This window comes from Crinia signifera, chromosome 4 (assembly GCF_055691185.1).
Source record: "Crinia signifera chromosome 4, ASM5569118v1, whole genome shotgun sequence".
In the NCBI taxonomy this organism is placed as follows: Eukaryota; Metazoa; Chordata; class Amphibia; order Anura; family Myobatrachidae; genus Crinia; species Crinia signifera.
This window is the reverse complement of record NC_139220.1, coordinates 337,663,928-337,684,242: the sequence shown is the minus strand read 5'-3', so window position 1 is coordinate 337,684,242 and position 20,315 is coordinate 337,663,928. Positions and strand designations below refer to the sequence as shown.

Sequence of the window (20,315 nt, the reverse complement as noted above, 5' to 3'; positions counted from 1 at the left end):
CCCCCTGCAGTGCACATGAATTTGTCCATCTAAGAAGGATTTTGTCAGAAAGAATGAACTAGAATAAGGCCCTGTGTCACTATGGCCATTATTCAGATCTGATCGCAGTACAAATTTGTTCTCAAAATGGGCAAAACCATGTGCACTGCAGGTGGGGCAGATGTAACATGTATAGAGAGCGTTAGATTTGTGTGAGTTATTTTGTTTCTGTGCAGGGTAAATACTGGCTGCTTTATTTTTACACTGCAATATAGATTTCAGTTTCAACACACCCCACCCAAATAATGGGTTAGAAGGAGCATTATAATGTGTGTATACTTGAATAATTTATCAAGAAAATACAAAGTCTGTATAAAGTAGGCTGCCCGTCTCTGAGAAATCTATTTCATATTTAATATTATGGATGAATTATTAACGGTAGAAAGACATGTAGAATATTAAGAAAAATAATATATATGAATTTTCTTCTTTGAAAATGAAATACATCAATCCCTAGGATGCAACGATCATTCTGCCCGCTAGCCCTCTCTCTTACCTCTGAGCTACCCACTCTGTATAGTATCAGCCACTAAATTTAGTAATATTTGTAGTTACTCTAGAAAGTGTTTTGAACCCAGGACATAGTCCTCCTCTTTCTTTGGTGCAATACAATTAACCCCAAAAGGTGATTGGTCAATCCACCTTTTTAAACTGAGACAGCAGCATGATTCCCCAGCTTCTGAGGAAACAGTCAGGTACCGTGGACGGAGAAACGCGTCAAGCAAGTGGAATACTGCGACCAGCATTGCCTTTACAGCCCCTAAAGCCAGCTTCTTCTTCAATTTGTCTGTAACCTGGTCCTCGGACCCCCGCTCCTATTGGCCTCAGGCTGGGAGTGACCTGCGGCGATCTCCACAGCGACTCCCATCAGGGTGCATGGTTACATGTGTATTTCATTTTTTATATATTAAATTTGATAGATCAACACAGTGCACTTTCTTTGATTTGTTTTATTTGGTTGAATTTATTTATTTTGGGAGCAGCACAATTATTTAGTTGGAGCAGTGATTATCCATTATATACATTTAATTTCATTCATCTGCCTCTCTTGCGCCCGATATACCTTGTGCGTATACTGATCCTTTCCATAGTAATAGTCTGCACATCCTGTAACTCCTGGGGCTACATATGGTGGCTGCAGGGCTCTGGACCTGTACTGAGGCCAATGTCATATGCCTCAAGGACTAATCTGCGGATGTGTATATACACCTGCCCCAATGCAAGGGTCCCACAGGGCTCACTTACTAGGCGCCAGCTGTCTGGTGGCAGGGTTACATGGGCCCCAATATACCATCACTTCTACAGGGTAGAAGTGATGGTATACAGTACAGAAGGTGGGGAGGGATACTCAGCAGGCAGGGATTGAAGTGATGCTCTGCAGTGTAGGGGAGGAAGAAATGCTCTGCAGGGCTGGAGGAGGAGCAATGCTCTGCAGTGCTGGGGGTGAATAATGTTCTGCAGGTTAGAAGAGGAGTGATGCTCTGCAAGTCTGGGGGAGGATTGATGCTCTGCAGTGCTGGGGGAGGAGAGATGCTCTGCAGTGCTGGGGGTGAGTGATGTTTCTCAGGGCAGTGTGAGATGCTCTGCAGGGAAGGGGAGGAGCAATGCTCTGCAGTGCTGGGGAGTGAGTGATGTTCTGCAGGGCAGTGTGAGAAGTTCTGCAGGGAAGAGGAGGAGCGATGTTGGGGTAGGAGTGATGCTCTGCAGTGCTGGGGAGTGAGTGATGCTCTGCAGGGCAGTGTGAGATGCTCTGCAGGGAAGAGGAGCGATGCTCTGCAGTGCTGGGGAGTAAGTGATGTTCTGCAGGGCAGTGTGAGATGCTCTGCAGGGAAGGGGAGGAGCGATTCTCTGCAGTGCTGGGGGAGGAGCGATGCTCTGCAGTGCTGGGAAATGAGTGATGTTCTGTAGGGCAGTGTGAGATGCTCTGCAGTGCTGGGGAGTGAGTGATGTTCTGCAGGGCAGTGTGAGATGCTCTGCAGGGAAGGGGAGGAGCGATTCTCTGCAGTGCTGGGGGAGGAGCGATGCTCTGCAGTGCTGGGGAGTGAGTGATGTTCTGTAGGGCAGTGTGAGATGCTCTGCAGTGCTGGGGAGTGAGTGATGTTCTGCAGGGCAGTGTGAGATGCTCTGCAGGGAAGGGGAGGAGCGATTCTCTGCAGTGCTGGGGGAGGAGCGATGCTCTGCAGTGCTGGGGAGTGAGTGATGTTCTGTAGGGCAGTGTGAGATGCTCTGCAGTGCTGGGGGAGGAGCGATGCTCTGCAGTGCTGGGGAGTGAGTGATGTTCTTCTGTAGGGCAGTGTGAGAAGCTCTGCAGTGCTGGGGGAGGAGCGATGCTCTGCACTGATTTATTGTAGTAGTTCTTTATATTCGGAGAGTGTCGTGATGGGCGGAGTTCTCAGCCTAGCCCCGCCCCTGTGTCTCTGCAGCCAATCACCGGACCCATACGCTGCTATTTTTGTAGCTTGCCCTTATAAGTTTCTGTTTCCATAACGACGTCGCTTGCCCAATCAGCGGACTGGCTTTCTTAATCTCCGCCCATTGGTTCAGTTTTTCCACGCCTAGCAGTACACTGCGCATGCGCTACCCTGACCAATAGTCTGCGTCTACATCCTTCCATCAGCCAATCAACTGCGTGGTTAGCGCATGTGACACGGGGGACAATTTATTGGTGGGCTATAACCTGTACTAACCAATAGGCGTCAGTCAGATCCAACTTGTAGCCAATCGCGTTAGAGACGAACCCAACAGCGCACCAATCAGATTCGGGATGCGGCTCTGTCTTCTCACATGAACACAGGAGCTGGCAGCAGCATGGACGGTATAGAGGTGGAAGTGCGGGGACCCAGCGGCGCCTTCTACACGGTGAGGCCCTGGTATACCGTGCCCTCCTTCCCGGTATACCGCCCCTATCGCCGTCACCCCCTATATACCGCCCCTTTCCCTATCATCCTCTATATACCTCCTGCCACCCCCCATATACTGCCCCCAATCCCTGCCACCCCTATATACCTCCCCCTATCAGCGTCACCCCCCCCCATATACTGCCCTCAATCCCTGCCACCCCTATATACCTCCCCCATCAGCGTCACCCCCCTATATACCGCCCCTTTCCCTATCATCCTCTATATACCTCCTGCCACCCCCCATATACTGCCCCCAATCCCTGTCACCCCTATATACCTCCCCCATCAGCGTCACCCCCCCTATATACTGCCCTCAATCCCTGCCACCCCTATATACCTCCCCCATCAGCGTCACCCCCCCTATATACTGCCCCAATCCATGCCACCCCCTATATACTGCCCCCAATCCCTGCCACCCCTATATACCTCCCCCATCAGCGTCACCCCCCCTATATACTGCCCCAATCCATGCCACCCCCTATATACTGCCCCCAATCCCTGCCACCCCTATATACCTCCCCCTATCAGCGTCACCCCCCCCATATACTGCCCTCAATCCTGCCACCCCTATATACCTCCCCCATCAGCGTCACCCCCCTATATACTGCCCCATTCCATGCCACCCCCTATATACTGCCCCCAATCCCTGCCACCCCTATATACCTCCCCCTATCAGCGTCACCCCCCATATACTGCCCTCAATCCCTGCCACCCCTATATACCTCCCCCTATCAGCGTCACCCCCCCCATATACTGTCCCCAATCCCTGCCACCCCTATATACCTCCCCCTATCAGCGTCACCCCCCATATACTGCCCTCAATCCCTGCCACCCCTATATACCTCCCCCTATCAGCGTCACCCCCCATATACTGCCCTCAATCCCTGCCACCCCCTATATACTGCCCCCAATCGCTGCCACCCCTATATACCTACCCCTGCCCCCCCTATATACCTCCCCCATCAGCGTCACCCCTTATATACTGCCCTCAATCCCTGCCACCCCTATATACCTCCCCATCAGCGTCACCCCCTATATACTGCCCCAATCCCTGCCACCCCCTATATACTGCCCCCAATCCCTGCCACCCCTATATACCTCCCCCTATCAGCGTCACCCCCATATACTGCCCTCAATCCCTGCCACCCCTATATACCTCCCCCTATCAGTGTCAACCCCCATATACTGTCCCCAATCCCTGTCACCCCTATATACCTCCCCCTATCAGCGTCACCCCCATATACTGCCCTTAATCCCTGCCACCCCTATATACCTCCCCCCCATCAGCGTCACCCCCTATATACTGCCCTCAATCCCTGCCACCCCCTATATACTGCCCCCAATCAGCGTCACCCCCCCCATATACTGTCCCCAATCCCTGTCACCCCTATATACCTCCCCCATCAGCGTCACCCCCCTATATACTGCCCCAATCCATGCCACCCCCTATATACTGCCCCCAATCCCTGCCACCCCTATATACCTACCCCTGCCACCCCTAATTACCTATCCCATCAGCGTCACCCCCTATATACTGCCCCCAACCCCTGCCACCCCTATATACCTCCCCCATCAGCGTCACCCCCTATATACTGCCCCAAACCCTGACACCCCTTATATACCTCCCCCCCATCTGCGTCACCCCCCTACATACCGTCCCTTTCACCGTCACCCCCTATATACTGCCCCAATCCCTGCCACCCTTTTATACATCCCCCCATCAGTGTCGCCCCCTATATACTGCCCCCAATCCCTGTCACCCCTATATACCCCCCTTTCCGCATCACTTCCTATATACTGCCAATATTATCCGTTGTCTCAGTCCGTCAGTCTGCTCTCACCTGGCTCACCTCTTTAATCTTTCCCTATCCTCTGGGATCTTCCCTTCCTCCTTCAAACACGCTCTTGTCTCCCCAATTCTCAAAAAAACAAATCTGGACCCCAACTCTCCATCCAACTACAGGCCCATCTCCCTCCTCCCTTTTGCCTCCCAGCTCCTGGAAGCCACCTTACTGCTAACTCCATTCTAGACCCCCTCCAATCCGGGTTCCGCCCTTTACATTCCACTGAAACTGCCCTGACCAAAGTCACTAACGATCTACTATCGGCTAAATCCAAAGGCCTCTTCTCTATCCTCATCCAGCTTGATCTGTCGGCTGCCTTTGACACTGTAGACCACCCTCTCCTGCTCAACACCCTCCGCTCCTTTGGCATCACTGGCACGGTCTTCTCCTGGTTCACCTCATACCTCTCCGATCGCTCCTTCTCCGTCTCCACTCCGAGCTCCTCCTCTCCTACCACCCCGCAGCCAGTCGGTGTTCCCCAAGGGTCAGTCCTTGGCCCTCTCCTCTTCTCTCTCTACACCACCTCTCTGGGCACCCTCATCAGCTCCTATGGTTTTCATTACCACCTTTATGCTGATGATACCCTAATCTATCTCTCTTCCCCCGACTTATCCCCATTACTCCTGTCCAAGGTCTCTGAATGCCTCACGTCCATCTCAGCCTGGATGACCCAACGCTTCCTGAAGCTAAACATGGCTAAAACTGAACTTCTAATCTTCCATCCCCCGAACATCCCCTCTTCTCCCACTATCTCCATCAGTATTGGTGAAACCGAGATCACCTCCACCGACCAAACGCGCTGCCTCGGTGTCATCATTGACTCCTCCCTCTCTTTCACCCCCCACATTCGTGCTCTCTCACAGTCTTGCCGCTTTCACCTACGCAACATCTCGCGCATCAGACCATTCCTCTCCACTGACGCGACCAAAATTCTCATTCACTCACTTGTCATCTCCTGCCTTGACTACTGCAACATCCTTCTCTCTGGGCTACCTCTCACCCGCCTCCCACCTCTCCAATCCATTCTTAACGCTGCTGCTAGGCTCATCTTCCTCTCCCGCCGCTCTACCTCCGCCTCCCCCCTCTGTCTATCTCTTCACTGGCTCCCCATTCCTTTCCGAGTTCTCTTTAAACTCCTCACCACCACCTACAAGGCTCTCTCCTCCACCACAGCTCCTTACCTCTCTTCACTGATCTCTATCCACACTCCCTCCTGTCCTCTTCGCTCCATCGCTGACCGCCGACTGACCTCTCACCTAATCACCTCCTCCCACTCCCGTGTCCAAGACTTCTCTCGCGCTGCCCCCCTGCACTGGAACAACCTCCCGCCACCCATCAGGCTATCTGATTCCCTTACCTCCTTCAAGCGCTCCCTTAAAACCCACTTTTTTCGACTAGCCTATCCCTCCTCCTAACCTCTTTTGATCCTCCTATCCTGCCTCCGTTCCCCTCCGTTCCTACTTATCCTATTGTATTTCGTTCGTCCACCCACCTATTTTTAGTATGTTAACTCTTATGAGCAGGGCCCTCCTTCCTCACGTACTCACCCTACCTCATTACCTCACCTGTGCTCCTGTCCTGTTCTTCCCTTCCTCTACTTCATCTTCAGTCTCCTCGACAATTTTGACACCTACTTCTGAACTGATGCTGATTTTATTTCTACCAGCTATACCCCTATTCATACTGTATTTTTCAACACACCCTGTACGTTACCTTGTAATTAGTTTTTTTGTTTGCTATGTACGGTGCTGCGGACACTTTGCGTCGCCTTATAAATAAACGTACTACTACTACTACTGCCCCCTTTCCCCATCATTCATTTATTTACAGTTTCTTATATAGCGCACACATATTCTGCAGCGCTGTAGTTGAACATTCACATCAGACCCTGCCCCAGTGGAGCTTACACTCTATATTCCCTACCACATGTACACGCACACAGACATTCTAGGGTTAATTTGCTAGGAGCCAATTAGCCTACCAGTATATTTTTGGATTGTGGGAGGAAACCGGAAATGCTAATCATTACACTGTCCGTACTGCCCCTTCATCCCCTATATACATCCTGCCACCCCCATATACGGTCCGCTATCACACCCTATATACCGCCCCCAATTCCTGCCACCTCCTATATACCGCCCCATTTCCCCATCATCCTCTATATACCCTCTGCCCCCCCCCCCCTATATACTGCCCCACTCTCCGCCAAATGTAAGTAATTTTTATTGAGATTTTTAAAAAGCAAAAGACAAAACAAAACTCCCAAAACAAGTATGGGGAGTATCAGACACATATTGCAAATATCACATTTGACACAGTCATAGGCAACCAGGATAGCGTGGTAGATAGCTAAATATTAGGAGTATTAACGTTGTACCAGGAAGTCATAGGCAACCAGGATAGCGTGGTAGATAGCTAAATATTAGGAGTATTAACGTTGTACCAGGAAGTGGTCGTAGATTGAGCGACCGAAGGCGCCATTCGGAGTCACCCAACCCACCCCCAATGTTAAGAGAATAGCCATAGGAATGTCAGGATTATATATCATCATTGCTATAGCTATTAAATATATATATCGCCAAATCGTGTCTGATCAACCGGATAAAATAATAGAATTAGAGTTAAATAAAATAAAACTTCCCAACACAAACCTCCCAAGAACCCCCCACCCTGTATGGCCTAACCCAACCCTAGGCAAACGTGGATCACCTTTATTTACCTATCACGGTGACCACATATATACTCCTATTACAATCATTCCCCATATACTGCCCCCAATCTCTGCAACCCCCTATCAGCATCACCCCCTATCATTGTCACCCCCCTATATACCGCCCACTGTCCCTGTCACCCCCTATATACTGGCCCTATCAGCATCGCCCACTATATACCACCCCCTATCATTGTCACCCCCCTATATACTGGCCCTATCATTGTCAACCCCCTATATACCGCCCGCTGTCACCCCCTTCCCGCTGTCACCCCCTTCCCGCTGTCACCCCCTTCCCGCTGTCACCCCCTTCCCGCTGTCACCCCCTTCCCGCTGTCACCCCCTTCCCGCTGTCACCCCCCCCTATATACCGCTGTCACCCCCCCCTATATACCGCTGTCACCCCCCCCCCCCTATATACCGCTGTCACCCCCCCCCCCTATATACCGCTGTCACCCCCCCCCCTATATACCGCTGTCACCCCCCCCTATATACCGCTGTCACCCCCCCCCTATATACCGCTGTCACCCCCCCCCTATATACCGCTGTCACCCCCCCTATATACCGCTGTCACCCCCCCCCTATATACCGCTGTCACCCCCCCCCTATATACCGCTGTCACCCCCCCCCTATATACCGCTGTCACCCCCCCCCTATATACCGCTGTCACCCCCCCCTATACCGCTGTCACCCCCCCCCTATACCGCTGTCACCCCCCCCCCCCTATACCGCTGTCACCCCCCCCCCTATACCGCTGTCACCCCCCCCTATATACCGCTGTCACCCCCCCCCCCCTATATACCGCTGTCACCCCCCCCCCTATATACCGCTGTCACCCCCCCCCCCTATATACCGCTGTCACCCCCCCCCCCTATATACCGCTGTCACCCCCCCCCCTATATACCGCCCCCTGTCACCCCCCCCTATATACCGCCCCCTGTCACCCCCCCTATATACCGCCCCCTATCACGGTCACCCCCTATATACCGCCCCCTATCACGGTCACCCTCTATATACCGCCCCCCCCTATATGTCTGTGTGCGTGTACATGTGGTAGGGTATACAGATTGTAAGCTCCTGAGGAACGGATTGATGGGAATTTTTTAAAGTCCTCTGTAAAGCGCTGTGGAATATGTGTGCGCTATATAAATATATATAACTGGTAATAAATAATATACCATCCCATATTGCCATCACCTCCTATATACCGTCCCCCTGTCGGCCCCTATATAAACCCCCCCCGTCGCCACCCCCCTGTATGCGTCCCCCCTATATGCCCTGTCGTCCCCCCTATCAGCCCCTATATACCGTGTTACTGCGTGATGTCACCCCCGCTCATAGTCCATTGTTGGCAGGTCCTCAGGTCAGATGTATTACACTCATCACCATGTGTCTATCATCTAGGGCTATGTACAGGATGTTCACGAGGAGGCGGTCAGCGTCGTCTTCCAGAACAAGTGAGTAATAAGCTGCACCTGCTCCTCTCTATAACAGTCTGTCTCCATTCTGTACCAGTGGTAAGAATCAGGTGTGAGCTAGCGGATGATGGTCCCAGTAACATTCCTCCCCCGGCGCTGTGCACTATTCCTCATTATCTCTAATCCCAACACAGCTGCCTGCCAGACAGACGTGTTCCCTTCTGTGACGTCAGGCTGCCGCCACCACCGGCCTGTACCAAGGAGATATCAGAGGGAGACCAAGTGGAGGTACGCGCCCACCTTACACTATACCAGGGGAGGGCAAGATACTGCAACAGGGGGCATTTATAGCCACAGATGTGAGTCAGTACTGTAATATAGAGTGACATAGCTGTGTGTGGGTGCAGTACAGGAATAGCAGAGAGATACAGGACAGGATGGAGGTGTAGTGACAGAGCTGTGTGTGTGTGTGTGTGTGTGTGTGGGTGCAGTACAGGAATAGCAGAGAGATACAGGACAGGATGGAGGTGTAGTGACTGAGCTGTGTGTATAGGGAGATCAGTACAGGAATAGTAGAGAGATACAGGACATGGTGGGGGGGTAGTGACAGAGCTGTGGGGGGGGGGGTCAGTACAGGAATAGCAGAGAGATATAGGACAGGATGGAGGTGTAGTGACAGAGCTATGTAGTGACAGAGCTATGTGTGTGGGATCAGTGCAATTATAGTAGATAGATAAAGGACAGGATGGAGGTGTAGTGACAGAGCTGTGTGTGTGTGGGGACAGTACAGGAATAGTAGAGAGATACAGGACAGGATGGAGGTGTAGTGGCAGATCTGTGTGTATGGGGTTAGTACAGGAATAGTAGATAGATACAGGATGGAGGTGTAGTGACAGAGCTGTGTGTGTGTGGACAGTACAGGAATAGCAGAGAGATACAGGACAGGATGGAGGTGTAGTGACAGAGGTGTGAGTGTGTGGGCAGTACAGGAATAGTAGAGAGATACAGGATGGAGGTGTAGTGGCAGATCTGTGTGTGTGGACAGTACAGGAATAGCAGAGAGATACAGGACAGGATGGAGGTGTAGTGACAGAGCTGTGTGTGTGGGGACAATACAGGAATAGTAGTGAGATACAGGACAGGATGGAGGTGTAGTGACAGAGCTGTGTATGTGGGGACAGAACAGGAATAGTAGAGAGATACAGGACAGGATGGAGGTGTAGTGACTGAGCTGTGTGTGTGTGGGGACAGTACAGGAATAGTAGAGAGATACAGGACAGGATGGAGGTGTAGTGACAGAGCTGTGTGTGGGTCAGTACAGGAATAGCAGAGAGATACAGGACAGGATGGAGGTGTAGTGACAGAGCTGTATGTGTGTGGACAGTACAGGAATAGCAGAGAGATATAGGACAGGATGGAGGTGTAGTGACAGCTGTGTGGGATGTCAGTACAGGAATAGTAGAGATACAGGACAGGATGGAGGTGTAGTGACAGAGCTGTGTGTGTGGTCAGTACAGGAATAGTAGAGAGATACAGGACAGGATGGAGGTGTAGTGACAGAGCTGTATGTGTGTGGACAGTACAGGAATAGCAGAGAGATACAGGACAGGATGGAGGTGTAGTGACAGCTGTGTGGGATGTCAGTACAGGAATAGTAGAGATACAGGACAGGATGGAGGTGTAGTGACAGAGCTGTGTGTGTGGTCAGTACAGGAATAGTAGAGAGATACAGGACAGGAGGGAGGTGTAGTGACAGAGCTGTGTGTGTGTGTGGTCAGTACAGGAATAGTAGAGAGATACAGGACAGGATGGAGGTGTAGTGACAGAGCTGTGTGTGTGGGGGGACAGTACAGGAATAGTAGAGAGATACAGGACAGGATGGAGGTGTAGTGACAGAGCTGTGTGTGTGTGTGTGTGGTCAGTACAGGAATAGTAGAGAGATACAGGACAGGATGGAGGTGTAGTGACAGAGCTGTGTGTGTGGTCAGTACAGGAATAGCAGTGATATACAGGACAGGATGGAGGTGTAGTGACAGAGCTGTGTGTGTGGTCAGTACAGGAATAGCAGTGATATACAGGACAGGATGGAGGTGTAGTGACACCACAATAGCAGTCTCCTGATTGGTGTTGGCAGTGGGGTTTTATTTGCCGGCTTCTCTAATCATGGCTGTACTTCTAGGTATATTCCCGCGCTAATGAACAGGAGGCTTCTGGCTGGTGGTCTGCTCATGTTCGGATGATTAAAGGAGATGTGAGTATGGGGGTGCGCTCTCTCCGTGAGGGGAGTGTGGGGGCGCGCTCTCTCCGTGGGTGGAGTGTGGGGGGGCGCTCTCTCTGTGAGGGGAGTGTGGGGGCGCGCTCTCTCCGTGAGGGGAGTGTGGGGGCGCGCTCTCTCCGTGAGGGGAGTGTGGGGGCGCGCTCTCTCCGTGTGGGGAGTGTGGGGGCGCGCTCTCTCCGTGTGGGGGCGCGCTCTCTCCGTGAGGGGAGTGTGGGGGCGCGCTCTCTCCGTGTGGGGGCGCGCTCTCTCCGTGTGGGGGCGCGCTCTCTCCGTTATGGCTGTGTGCATGTTGTATTCCTGTCGGCCTTCGCTTACACTCTCTCAGTTTTACGTGATAGAATATTCCGTCTCGGATTCTCCATACAATGAGATTGTCAGCCACAGTCGCCTGCGACCCCTGAACCAGAACGCCATGACAACAAGTGGGACATTCTACAAGTACAGCGTGCCGCTCCCCGAGGACCTCTGCACAATGTAGGTGTGATGCCTAAACGTGGCCATCCGTGGTGTGTGGGGGATCAGTGCGTGGTCTGAACTCTGCTTCCTATCTTTAGTTCAGCGAACGTGGACGCTCACAGGGAATTTAAGAAAGTGGTTGGAGCCGGCTGCGTCTTCCTGGACAAGACCGGCACGGAGCTGGTTATCCTGGTGAGATTGGCTTGTTGGGATTATGTACTGGGGGGGGGTACCACATGGGCATGCTGGATTGGAACGCAACCTTTCTCTCCTCTCGGCTTTCTATGTCAGTCCACGGACGAGTCCGTCATCAAACGCTCATCGCTCCTGAGTGACCTCCACCTGCGCGCTCTGCGGACCAAACTCAGACTCATCACTCAGAACGAGAGGGCGGCTAAACAGCTGGAGGTGAGGTGATCTTAGGGAGATGCTGTAATTAGGGAGCCGTGAGGCTGCCCCCCCCCCCCCCCCCCTCCTGTGCGGGGACACTGATAGGTGGGAGGTGTGGGGCTGCTCCTCCCCCTGTGGGGTGACACTGAAGGGTATGTGGCTGTCCCTCCCCTTGTGGGGTGACACTGTTAGGTATGGTATTGCTCCTCCCCCTGTGCGGGGACATTGAAAGGTATGTGGCTGTCCCTCCCCTTGTAGGGTGACACAGTTAGGTGGTAGGTATGGGGCTGCTCCTCCCCCTGTGGGGTGACAGTTAGGTGTTAGGTATGGTATTGCTCCTCCCCCTGTACGGGGACACTGAAGGGTATGTGGCTGTCCCTCCCCTTCTAGGGTGACATTGTTAGGTAGAAGCTATGGTGCTGCTCCTCCCCCCCCCCCCTGCAGGGACACTGAAGGGTATGTGGCTGTCCCTCCCCTTCTAGGGTGACATTGTTAGGTAGAAGCTATGGTGCTGCTCCCCCCCCCCCCCCCCCCCCTGCAGGGACACTGAAGGGTATGTGGCTGTCCCTCCCCTTCTAGGGTGACATTTTTAGGTAGTAGCTATGGTGCTGCTCCCCCTCCCCCCCCTGCAGGGACACTGAAGGGTATGTGGCTGTCCCTCCCCTTGTAGGGTGACACAATTAGGTGGGAGGTATGGGGCTGCTCCTCCCCCTGTGGGTGACACGGATTGGTGGAGCTAGCAGTTGCCTTCTGTGTTGCAGGTCAGTAAACAGATCGCCGTTGCGTATAGGGAGGAGTTCCAGGTACGGGAAGATCTTATAGGGCTCGCCATTGGAGCGCACGGGGCGAATATCCAGCAGGCTCGGAAGGTTCCCGGCGTTACCGCGATAGAACTGGATGAAGAGACGTTTACATTCCGGGTGTATGGAGAGGTACAGTGCGTGCGGCTGTCTGGGTGTATGGGGGGTACAGTGCGTGCGGCTGGATGTATGGGGAGTTACACTGCGTGCGGCTGTCTGGGTGTATGGGGGGTACAGTGCGTGCGGCTGTCTGGGTGTATGGGGGGTACAGTGCGTGCGGCTGGATGTATGGGGGGGTACAGTGCATGCGGCTGGGTGTATGGGGGGTACAGTGCGTGCGGCTGGGTGTATGGGGGGTACAGTGCGTGCGGCTGGATGTATGGGGGGTACAGTGCATGCGGCTGGGTGTATGGGGGGTACAGTGCGTGCGGCTGGGTGTATGGGGGGTACAGTGCGTGCAGCTGTCTGGGGAGTTACACTGCATGCGGCTGTCTGGCCAGGTGTATGGAGGGGTACCGTATGTGTGGCAGCCTGGCCGGGTGTATGGAGGGGTACAGTATGTGTGGGTGTATGGAGGGGTACAGTATGTGTGGGTGTATGGCCGGGTGTATGGAGGGGTACAGTGCTTGCAGCTGCCTGGCCGGGTGTATGGAGGGGTACAGTGCCTGCGGCTGCCAGGCCGGGTGTATGGAGGGGTACAATGCCTGCGGCTGCCTGGCCGGGTGTATGGAGGGGTACAGTGCCTGCGGCTGCCTGGCCGGGTATATGGAGGGGTACAGTGCGTACGGCTGCCTGGCCGGGTGTATGGGGGGGACAGTGCGTGCGGCTGCCTGGCCGGGTGTATGGAGGGGTACCGTATGTGCGTGCGGCTGCCTGGCCGGGTGTATGGAGGGGTACAGGGCGTGCGGCTGCCTGGCCGGGTGTATGGAGGGGTACAGTGCGTGCAGGCTGCCTGGCCGGGTGTATGGAGGGGCACAGTGTGTGTGTTTGGCCGGGTGTATGGAGGGGTACCGTATGTGCGGCCGGGTGTATGGAGGGGTACCGTATGTGCGGCAGCCTGGCCGGGTGTATGGATTGGTACAGTGCGTGCGGCTCCCTGGCAGGGTGTATGGAGGGGTACAGTGTGTGTGTGGCTGTTTGGCCGGGTGTATGGGGTGTACAGTGTGTGCGGCCGGGTGTATAGAGGGGTACCGTATGTGCGGCTGCCTGGAGGGGTACAGTGCGTGCGGCTGCCTTTCCGGGTGTATGGAGGGGTACAGTGCGTGCGGCTGCCTGGCCGGGTGTATGGAGGGGTACAGTGCGTGCGGCTGCCTGGCCGGGTGTATGGAGGGGTACAGTGTGTGTGGCTGCCTGGCCGGTTGTATGGAGGGGTACAGTGCGTGCGGCTGCCTGGCTGGGTGTATGGAGGGGTACAGTGCATGCGGCTGCCTGGCCGGGTGTATGGAGGGGTACAGTATGTGCGGCTGCCTGGCCGGGTGTATGGAGTGGTACAGTGCGTGCAGGCTGCCTGGCCGGGTGTATGGAGGGGCACAGTGTGTGTGTTTGGCCGGGTGTATGGAGGGGTACCGTATGTGCGGCCGGGTGTATGGAGGGGTACCGTATGTGCGGCAGCCTGGCCGGGTGTATGGATTGGTACAGTGCGTGCGGCTCCCTGGCAGGGTGTATGGAGGGGTACAGTGTGTGTGTGGCTGTTTGGCCGGGTGTATGGGGTGTACAGTGTGTGCGGCCGGGTGTATAGAGGGGTACCGTATGTGCGGCTGCCTGGAGGGGTACAGTGCGTGCGGCTGCCTTTCCGGGTGTATGGAGGGGTACAGTGCGTGCGGCTGCCTGGCCGGGTGTATGGAGGGGTACAGTGCGTGCGGCTGCCTGGCCGGGTGTATGGAGGGGTACAGTGTGTGTGGCTGCCTGGCCGGTTGTATGGAGGGGTACAGTGCGTGCGGCTGCCTGGCTGGGTGTATGGAGGGGTACAGTGCATGCGGCTGCCTGGCCGGGTGTATGGAGGGGTACAGTATGTGCGGCTGCCTGGCCGGGTGTATGGAGTGGTACAGTGCTTGCGGCTGCCTGGTCGGGTGTATGGAGGGGTACAGTTTGTGCGGCTGCCTGGCCGGGTGTATGGAGGGGTACAGTGCTTGCGGCTGCCTGGCTGGGTGTATGGAGGGGTACAGTGCATGCCGCTGCCTGGCCGGGTGTATGGAGGGGTACAGTGCGTGCGGCTGCCTGGCCGGGTGTATGGAGGGGTACAGTGCGTGAGGCTGCCTGGCCGGGTGTATGGAGGGGTTCAGTATGTGCGGGTGTATGGAGGGGTACAGTGCCTGCGGCTGCCTGGCCGGGTGTATGGAGGGGTACAGTGCGTGCGGCTGCCTGGCCCGGTGTATGGAGGGGTACAGTGCGTGCGGCTGCCTGGTCGGGTGTATGGAGTGGTACAGTGCGTGCGGCTGCCTGGCCGGGTGTATGGAGGGGTACAGTGCGTGCGGGTGTGTATGGAGGGGTACAGTGCGTGCGGCTGCCTGGCCGGGTGTATGGAGGGGTACAGTGCGTGCGGCTGCCTGGCCCGGTGTATGGAGGGGTACAGTGCGTGCGGCTGCCTGGCCGGGTGTATGGAGGGTACAGTGCGTGCGGCTGCCTGGCCGGGTGTATGGAGGGGTACAGTGTGTGCGGCTGCCTGGCTGGGTGTGCGGTGTCACTGTGCGTTACTGGTATCGCTGTCCCGCCCACAGACTCCGGAAGCCGTGCGGTTGGCCCGCGGATACCTGGAGTTCTCAGAGGGATCAATGCAGGTGCCCAGGTCCTTTGTTGGTGAGTGTAGATGTGAGCGGAGTCAGGGGGCAGTTGCTGCATTGGTGGGTGTTGGGGGTAAGGCCCAGGCTAGTACTCATTCTCCAGTGTTGCCATGTCTAATTTGTGTTTCTTTGCAGGAAAAGTCATTGGGAAGAATGGGAACGTAATCCAAGATATTGTGGATAAATCTGGGATCGTCCGAGTGAGAGTGGAGGCTGACGGGGACCGGACGGATCAGAATGAAGAGGTGACCTGGTCCCTCTGAAATATATAGCTGTACTGCCACTCACGTCCCCATACCCTGGGCATGACCTGTGGGGTGGCTGGCGGGCCCTGCGCTGCTACTGATCTGAGGTTGACTGGCGGGACCTCTGCTGCTGCTGTGCCGTGGGGTATCAGACGGGCTCTTTGGTTTTGCCTTGTAAATTATTTCAGCTTTATCGGGTGCCAGTCTTCCCCTGTTAGCGCGGAGGTGTACCCTACTAATGGCTGGCGTTGGGGTGTAGCCCTCTGCTGGTCAGGTGCCAGCCTTCCCCTGTTAGCGCGGAGGTGTGCCCTACTAATGGCTGGCGTTGGGGTGTAGCTCGCTGCTGGTCAGGTGCCAGTCTTCCCCTGTTAGCGCGGAGGTGTGCCCTACTAATGGCTGGCGTTGGGGTGTAGCTCGCTGCTGGTCAGGTGCCAGTCTTCCCCTGTTAGCGCGGAGGTGTGCCCTACTAATGGCTGGCGTTGGGGTGTAGCTCGCTGCTGGTCAGGTGCCAGTCTTCCCCTGTTAGCGCGGAGGTGTGCCCTACTAATGGCTGGCGTTGGGGTGCAGCCCTCTGCTGGTCAGGTGCCAGTCTTCCCTTGTTAGTGCGGAGGTGTACCCTACTAATGGCTGGCGTTGGGGTGTGGCGCTCTGCTGGTCAGGGGCCAGTCTTCCCCTGATAGCGCGGAGGTGTACCCTACTAATGGCTGGCGTTGGGGTGTAGCTCGCTGCTGGTCAGGTGCCAGCCTTCCCCTGTTAGCGCAGAGGTGTGCCCTACTAATGGCTGGCGTTGGGGTGTAGCTCGCTGCTGGTCAGGTGCCAGCCTTCCCCTGATAGCGCAGAGGTGTGCCCTACTAATGGCTGGCGTTGGGGTGCAGCCCTCTGCTGGTCAGGTGCCAGTCTTCCCCTGTTAGCGCGGAGGTGTGCCCTACTAATGGCTGGCGTTGGGGTGTAGCTCTCTGCTGGTCAAGTGCCAGCCTTCCCCTGTTAGCGCGGATGTGTACCCTACTAATGGCTGGCGTTGGGGTGCAGCCCTCTGCTGGTCAGGTGCCAGTCTTCCCCTGTTAGCGCGGAGGTGTACCCTACTAATGGCTGGCGTTGGGGTGCAGCCCTCTGCTGGTCAGGTGCCAGTCTTCCCCTGTTAGTGCAGAGGTGTGCCCTACTCATGGCTGGCGTTGGGGTGCAGCCCTCTGCTGGTCAGGTGCCAGTCTTCCCCTGTTAGTGCGGAGGTGTGCCCTACTCATGGCTGGCGTTGGGGTGCAGCTCTTAGTGCCCACTTATTGACACATCTTCTCTCTTCCAGGGGTTGGTGCCGTTCCTGTTCGTGGGGACTCAGGACAGTATCAGTAACGCACTGGCACTGCTGGAGTATCAGATCTCGCATCTTCAGGTCTCTTCTTCTCTCCTCCTCCATGCATCACCCCGGCTCCCGAGTCACCTCCCCTCTGTACCCCGTTCCACTTCCTGCCATCAGTAACGTCCTCGCTCTGCCTCCCCCGCCCATCCCCTGCCTCCCCGTACTGTAGGGTGTGACTTATTTGGGGTCCATGTTTAAATTTGAAGGTTCAACGTGAGACACCCTCTACTTTTTTTCATTTTGCTTCTCCGAGAACCCATGCAAAATATGAAGTTATTAATCGGACAACTCTAACCCGCGCCCCAGGACACCTCAAAAACAAGAAAATTGCCTAAATTCGAAAGAATTCTATTACTTCTGAAATATACAAATCGTCTATAGTTTGATGCATTTGGGGTATTAGCCATCCCAATATGTATCCTGTAACATAAAGGACAAGGGATGAAATCCAGTCGGACTAGAACGATAAAATGTTACAATTGGAAGCGAATCTGTTTGAGCCACGATATGGGGGAAATCGTTCAAATCACTTAAACAAGTCTCCCGATGGCGCATCTTTGTTGCAGTTTTTTTTTCACTTGTGTTGTGTATTGGGCAGGAAAGAAGGTGGTCTTGGAACCCTTGTTTACCTGGCCGAGGTACTGAGTCAGGGCGACACATCTTTTGGACCTATGGTTAGGTGCAATTCCTAGTGATTTGCGCAGAATGGCGAAGGGTCGGTCCTCATCTCTCCACCACATATTGCTGCCACCATTCTTCCTTCCCTGTGTAGAGGGACAGAACAGTCCAGCCAGTGCTGGCCATGCATGCGTTCGGTACCAGAGATGACTCAGAGCCACTTCTGATGCTTTCCCGTGAACTACACCGTGAGCATCCAACGTTCGGAAGAATAACAAATTGTGGTTTGGGGCAGCGATAGCAGGCGGTTACTGAGGGCTAGATGTATGAACCAGTGATAAGGGAGGAGATGTGACACAGTGCCTGGTACTTTGTCACCGGCCAATCAGCTCCTGCCTGTTAAGTTACAGGCTGGGTTTAAAAAAAGGACAGTCAGGAGCTGATTGGCCGGTGATGGAAGTACCAGACACTTTATCACTTTTCCTCACTTATCACGGCTTCATACATCTACCCCTGAGTCTGTAGCTTATGTACTAAGCTCCAAATAGGCAAGCTTTTTGGATCCTGGTCCCCAAGGTTACCGACGTCTGAGTCTGATGGTGTTAGTCACTTTATTCCTATGGAGGCATTGTCAGAGAAGGCTATTGTGGTTTCTCTCCTGCGGCCTCTGTCCCGTGCTGAGGCGATGCCCCCCGGCGCGGCCTCTGTCCCGTGCTGAGGCGATGCCCCCCGGCGCGGCCTCTGTCCCGTGCTGAGGCGATGCCCCCCGGCGCGGCCTCTGTCCCGTGCTGAGGCGATGCCCCCCGGCGCGGCCTCTGTCCCGCGCTGAGGCGATGCCCCCCGGCGCGGCCTCTGTCCCGCGCTGAGGCGATGCCCCCCGGCGCGGCCTCTGTCCCGCGCTGAGGCGATGCCCCCCGGCGCGGCCTCTGTCCCGCGCTGAGGCGATGCCCCCCGGCGCGGCCTCTGTCCCGCGCTGAGGCGATGCCCCCCGGCGCGGCCTCTGTCCCGCGCTGAGGCGATGCCCCCCGGCGCGGCCTCTGTCCCGCGCTGAGGCGATGCCCCCCGGCGCGGGCCTCTGTCCCGCGCTGAGGCGATGCCCCCCGGCGCGGCCTCTGTCCCGCGCTGAGGCGATGCCCCCCTGGGTGGCCTCTGTCCCTGCACAGGAGTCTTGCTATAACATGACAGCACCGCCAATGTGTCAAGAAGTATCTCACAGGGCTTTATAGAAAGCATTGTCCCAGTACAAATTGTTAGTAAATAATGTGTGTGATCAATTAAAAATAGGATTATTCTCGTTGCGATATTTACTGTACCCCCGCAGAGAAATAATGTGATGAGTATTATTCCATTATTTCCTTTGTGTGTAGTTACACTTCCCTGTAGGTTTTATGGGAACGCCCATGGGCGCCACCCCTCACCGCTGCCCACACTGCTAGGTGCAAATGGGACTGCGAGCTAGCACACAACTAGCGTCTGCACATCGCTCCCCTGCACGTACACGCAGGGGAGCATGTACATCACAATCGCCCCCATTGTGTGTGTATTATATATGTATAGTATATATACACACAATGTCATGTTATATAGTAATATGTTACTCAGAGGCGCTGCCACTGATCCCAATTTCCACCTGTGAAACAAAAAAAATGTGCACTTACTTCAAAGGCGTTTGAAGCTATTTTAAGAAAAATCATTTAACGCAAACATTTGTGCCGATTGGGGCGCGGGTTACAGTTGTCCGATTTAACTTCATATTTTGCATATGCTCTCAGAATATCAAAAGGGGGAAAAAATAGAGGGTTTCCCATTTAGATTTTTTTTTCCCCGTACTGCCATCTGTAACGTCCCTGCTCTGCCTCCCCCACCCTCCATCCACTGCCTCCCCGTACCGCTAGCAGTAACGTCCCCTCTCTGCCTCCCCCACCCTCCATCCACTGCCTCCCCGTACCGCTAGCAGTAACGTCCCCGCTCTGCCTCCCCGTACCACCAGCAGTAATGTCCCCGCTCTGCCTCCATCCCCTGCCTCCCAGTACCTCCAGCAGTAACGTCCCCGCTCTGCCTCCCCGTACCACCAGCAGTAATGTCCCTGCTCTGCCTCCCCGTACCGCTAGCAGTAACGTCCCCGCTCTGCCTCCCCGTACCACCAGCAGTAATGTCCCCGCTCTGCCTCCATCCCCTGCCTCCCAGTACCTCCAGCAGTAACGTCCCCACTCTGCCTCCCTGTACCACCAGCAGTAACGTCCCCGCTCTGCCTCCCTGTACCACCAGCAGTAACGTCCCCGCTCTGCCTCCCTGTACCACCAGCAGTAACGTCCCCGCTCTGCCTCCCTATACCACCAGCAGTAACGTCCCCGCTCTGCCTCCCTGTACCACCAGCAGTAACGTCCCCGCTCTGCCTCCCTATACCACCAGCAGTAACGTCCCCGCTCTGCCTCCCTGTACCACCAGCAGTAACGTCCCCGCTCTGCCTCCCTGTACCACCA

The 20,315-nt window shown here is 55.1% G+C and overlaps 1 protein-coding gene across 2 annotated transcripts in view; it reads left to right on the top strand.

Moving 5' to 3' along the window:
* Positions 1–2,731: 2,731 nt before the first annotated feature.
* FXR2 (FMR1 autosomal homolog 2) overlaps positions 2,732–20,315 on the top strand; it is a 37,018-nt gene continuing 19,434 nt past the window's right edge. Inside the window, exons 1-11 of one of the 2 annotated variants that reach the window (XM_083185853.1) lie at positions 2,732–2,898; positions 8,898–8,950; positions 9,106–9,199; positions 11,091–11,162; positions 11,515–11,663; positions 11,744–11,837; positions 11,937–12,053; positions 12,797–12,967; positions 15,553–15,631; positions 15,751–15,860; positions 17,161–17,247. In XM_083185853.1, the coding sequence (XP_083041979.1) occupies positions 2,824–2,898; positions 8,898–8,950; positions 9,106–9,199; positions 11,091–11,162; positions 11,515–11,663; positions 11,744–11,837; positions 11,937–12,053; positions 12,797–12,967; positions 15,553–15,631; positions 15,751–15,860; positions 17,161–17,247 (1,101 nt within the window). In that variant the 5' untranslated portion in view covers positions 2,732–2,823. The remainder of the gene's footprint in view (positions 2,899–8,897; positions 8,951–9,105; positions 9,200–11,090; positions 11,163–11,514; positions 11,664–11,743; positions 11,838–11,936; positions 12,054–12,796; positions 12,968–15,552; positions 15,632–15,750; positions 15,861–17,160; positions 17,248–20,315) is intronic. The other variant, XM_083185852.1, reaches the window with a different exon arrangement.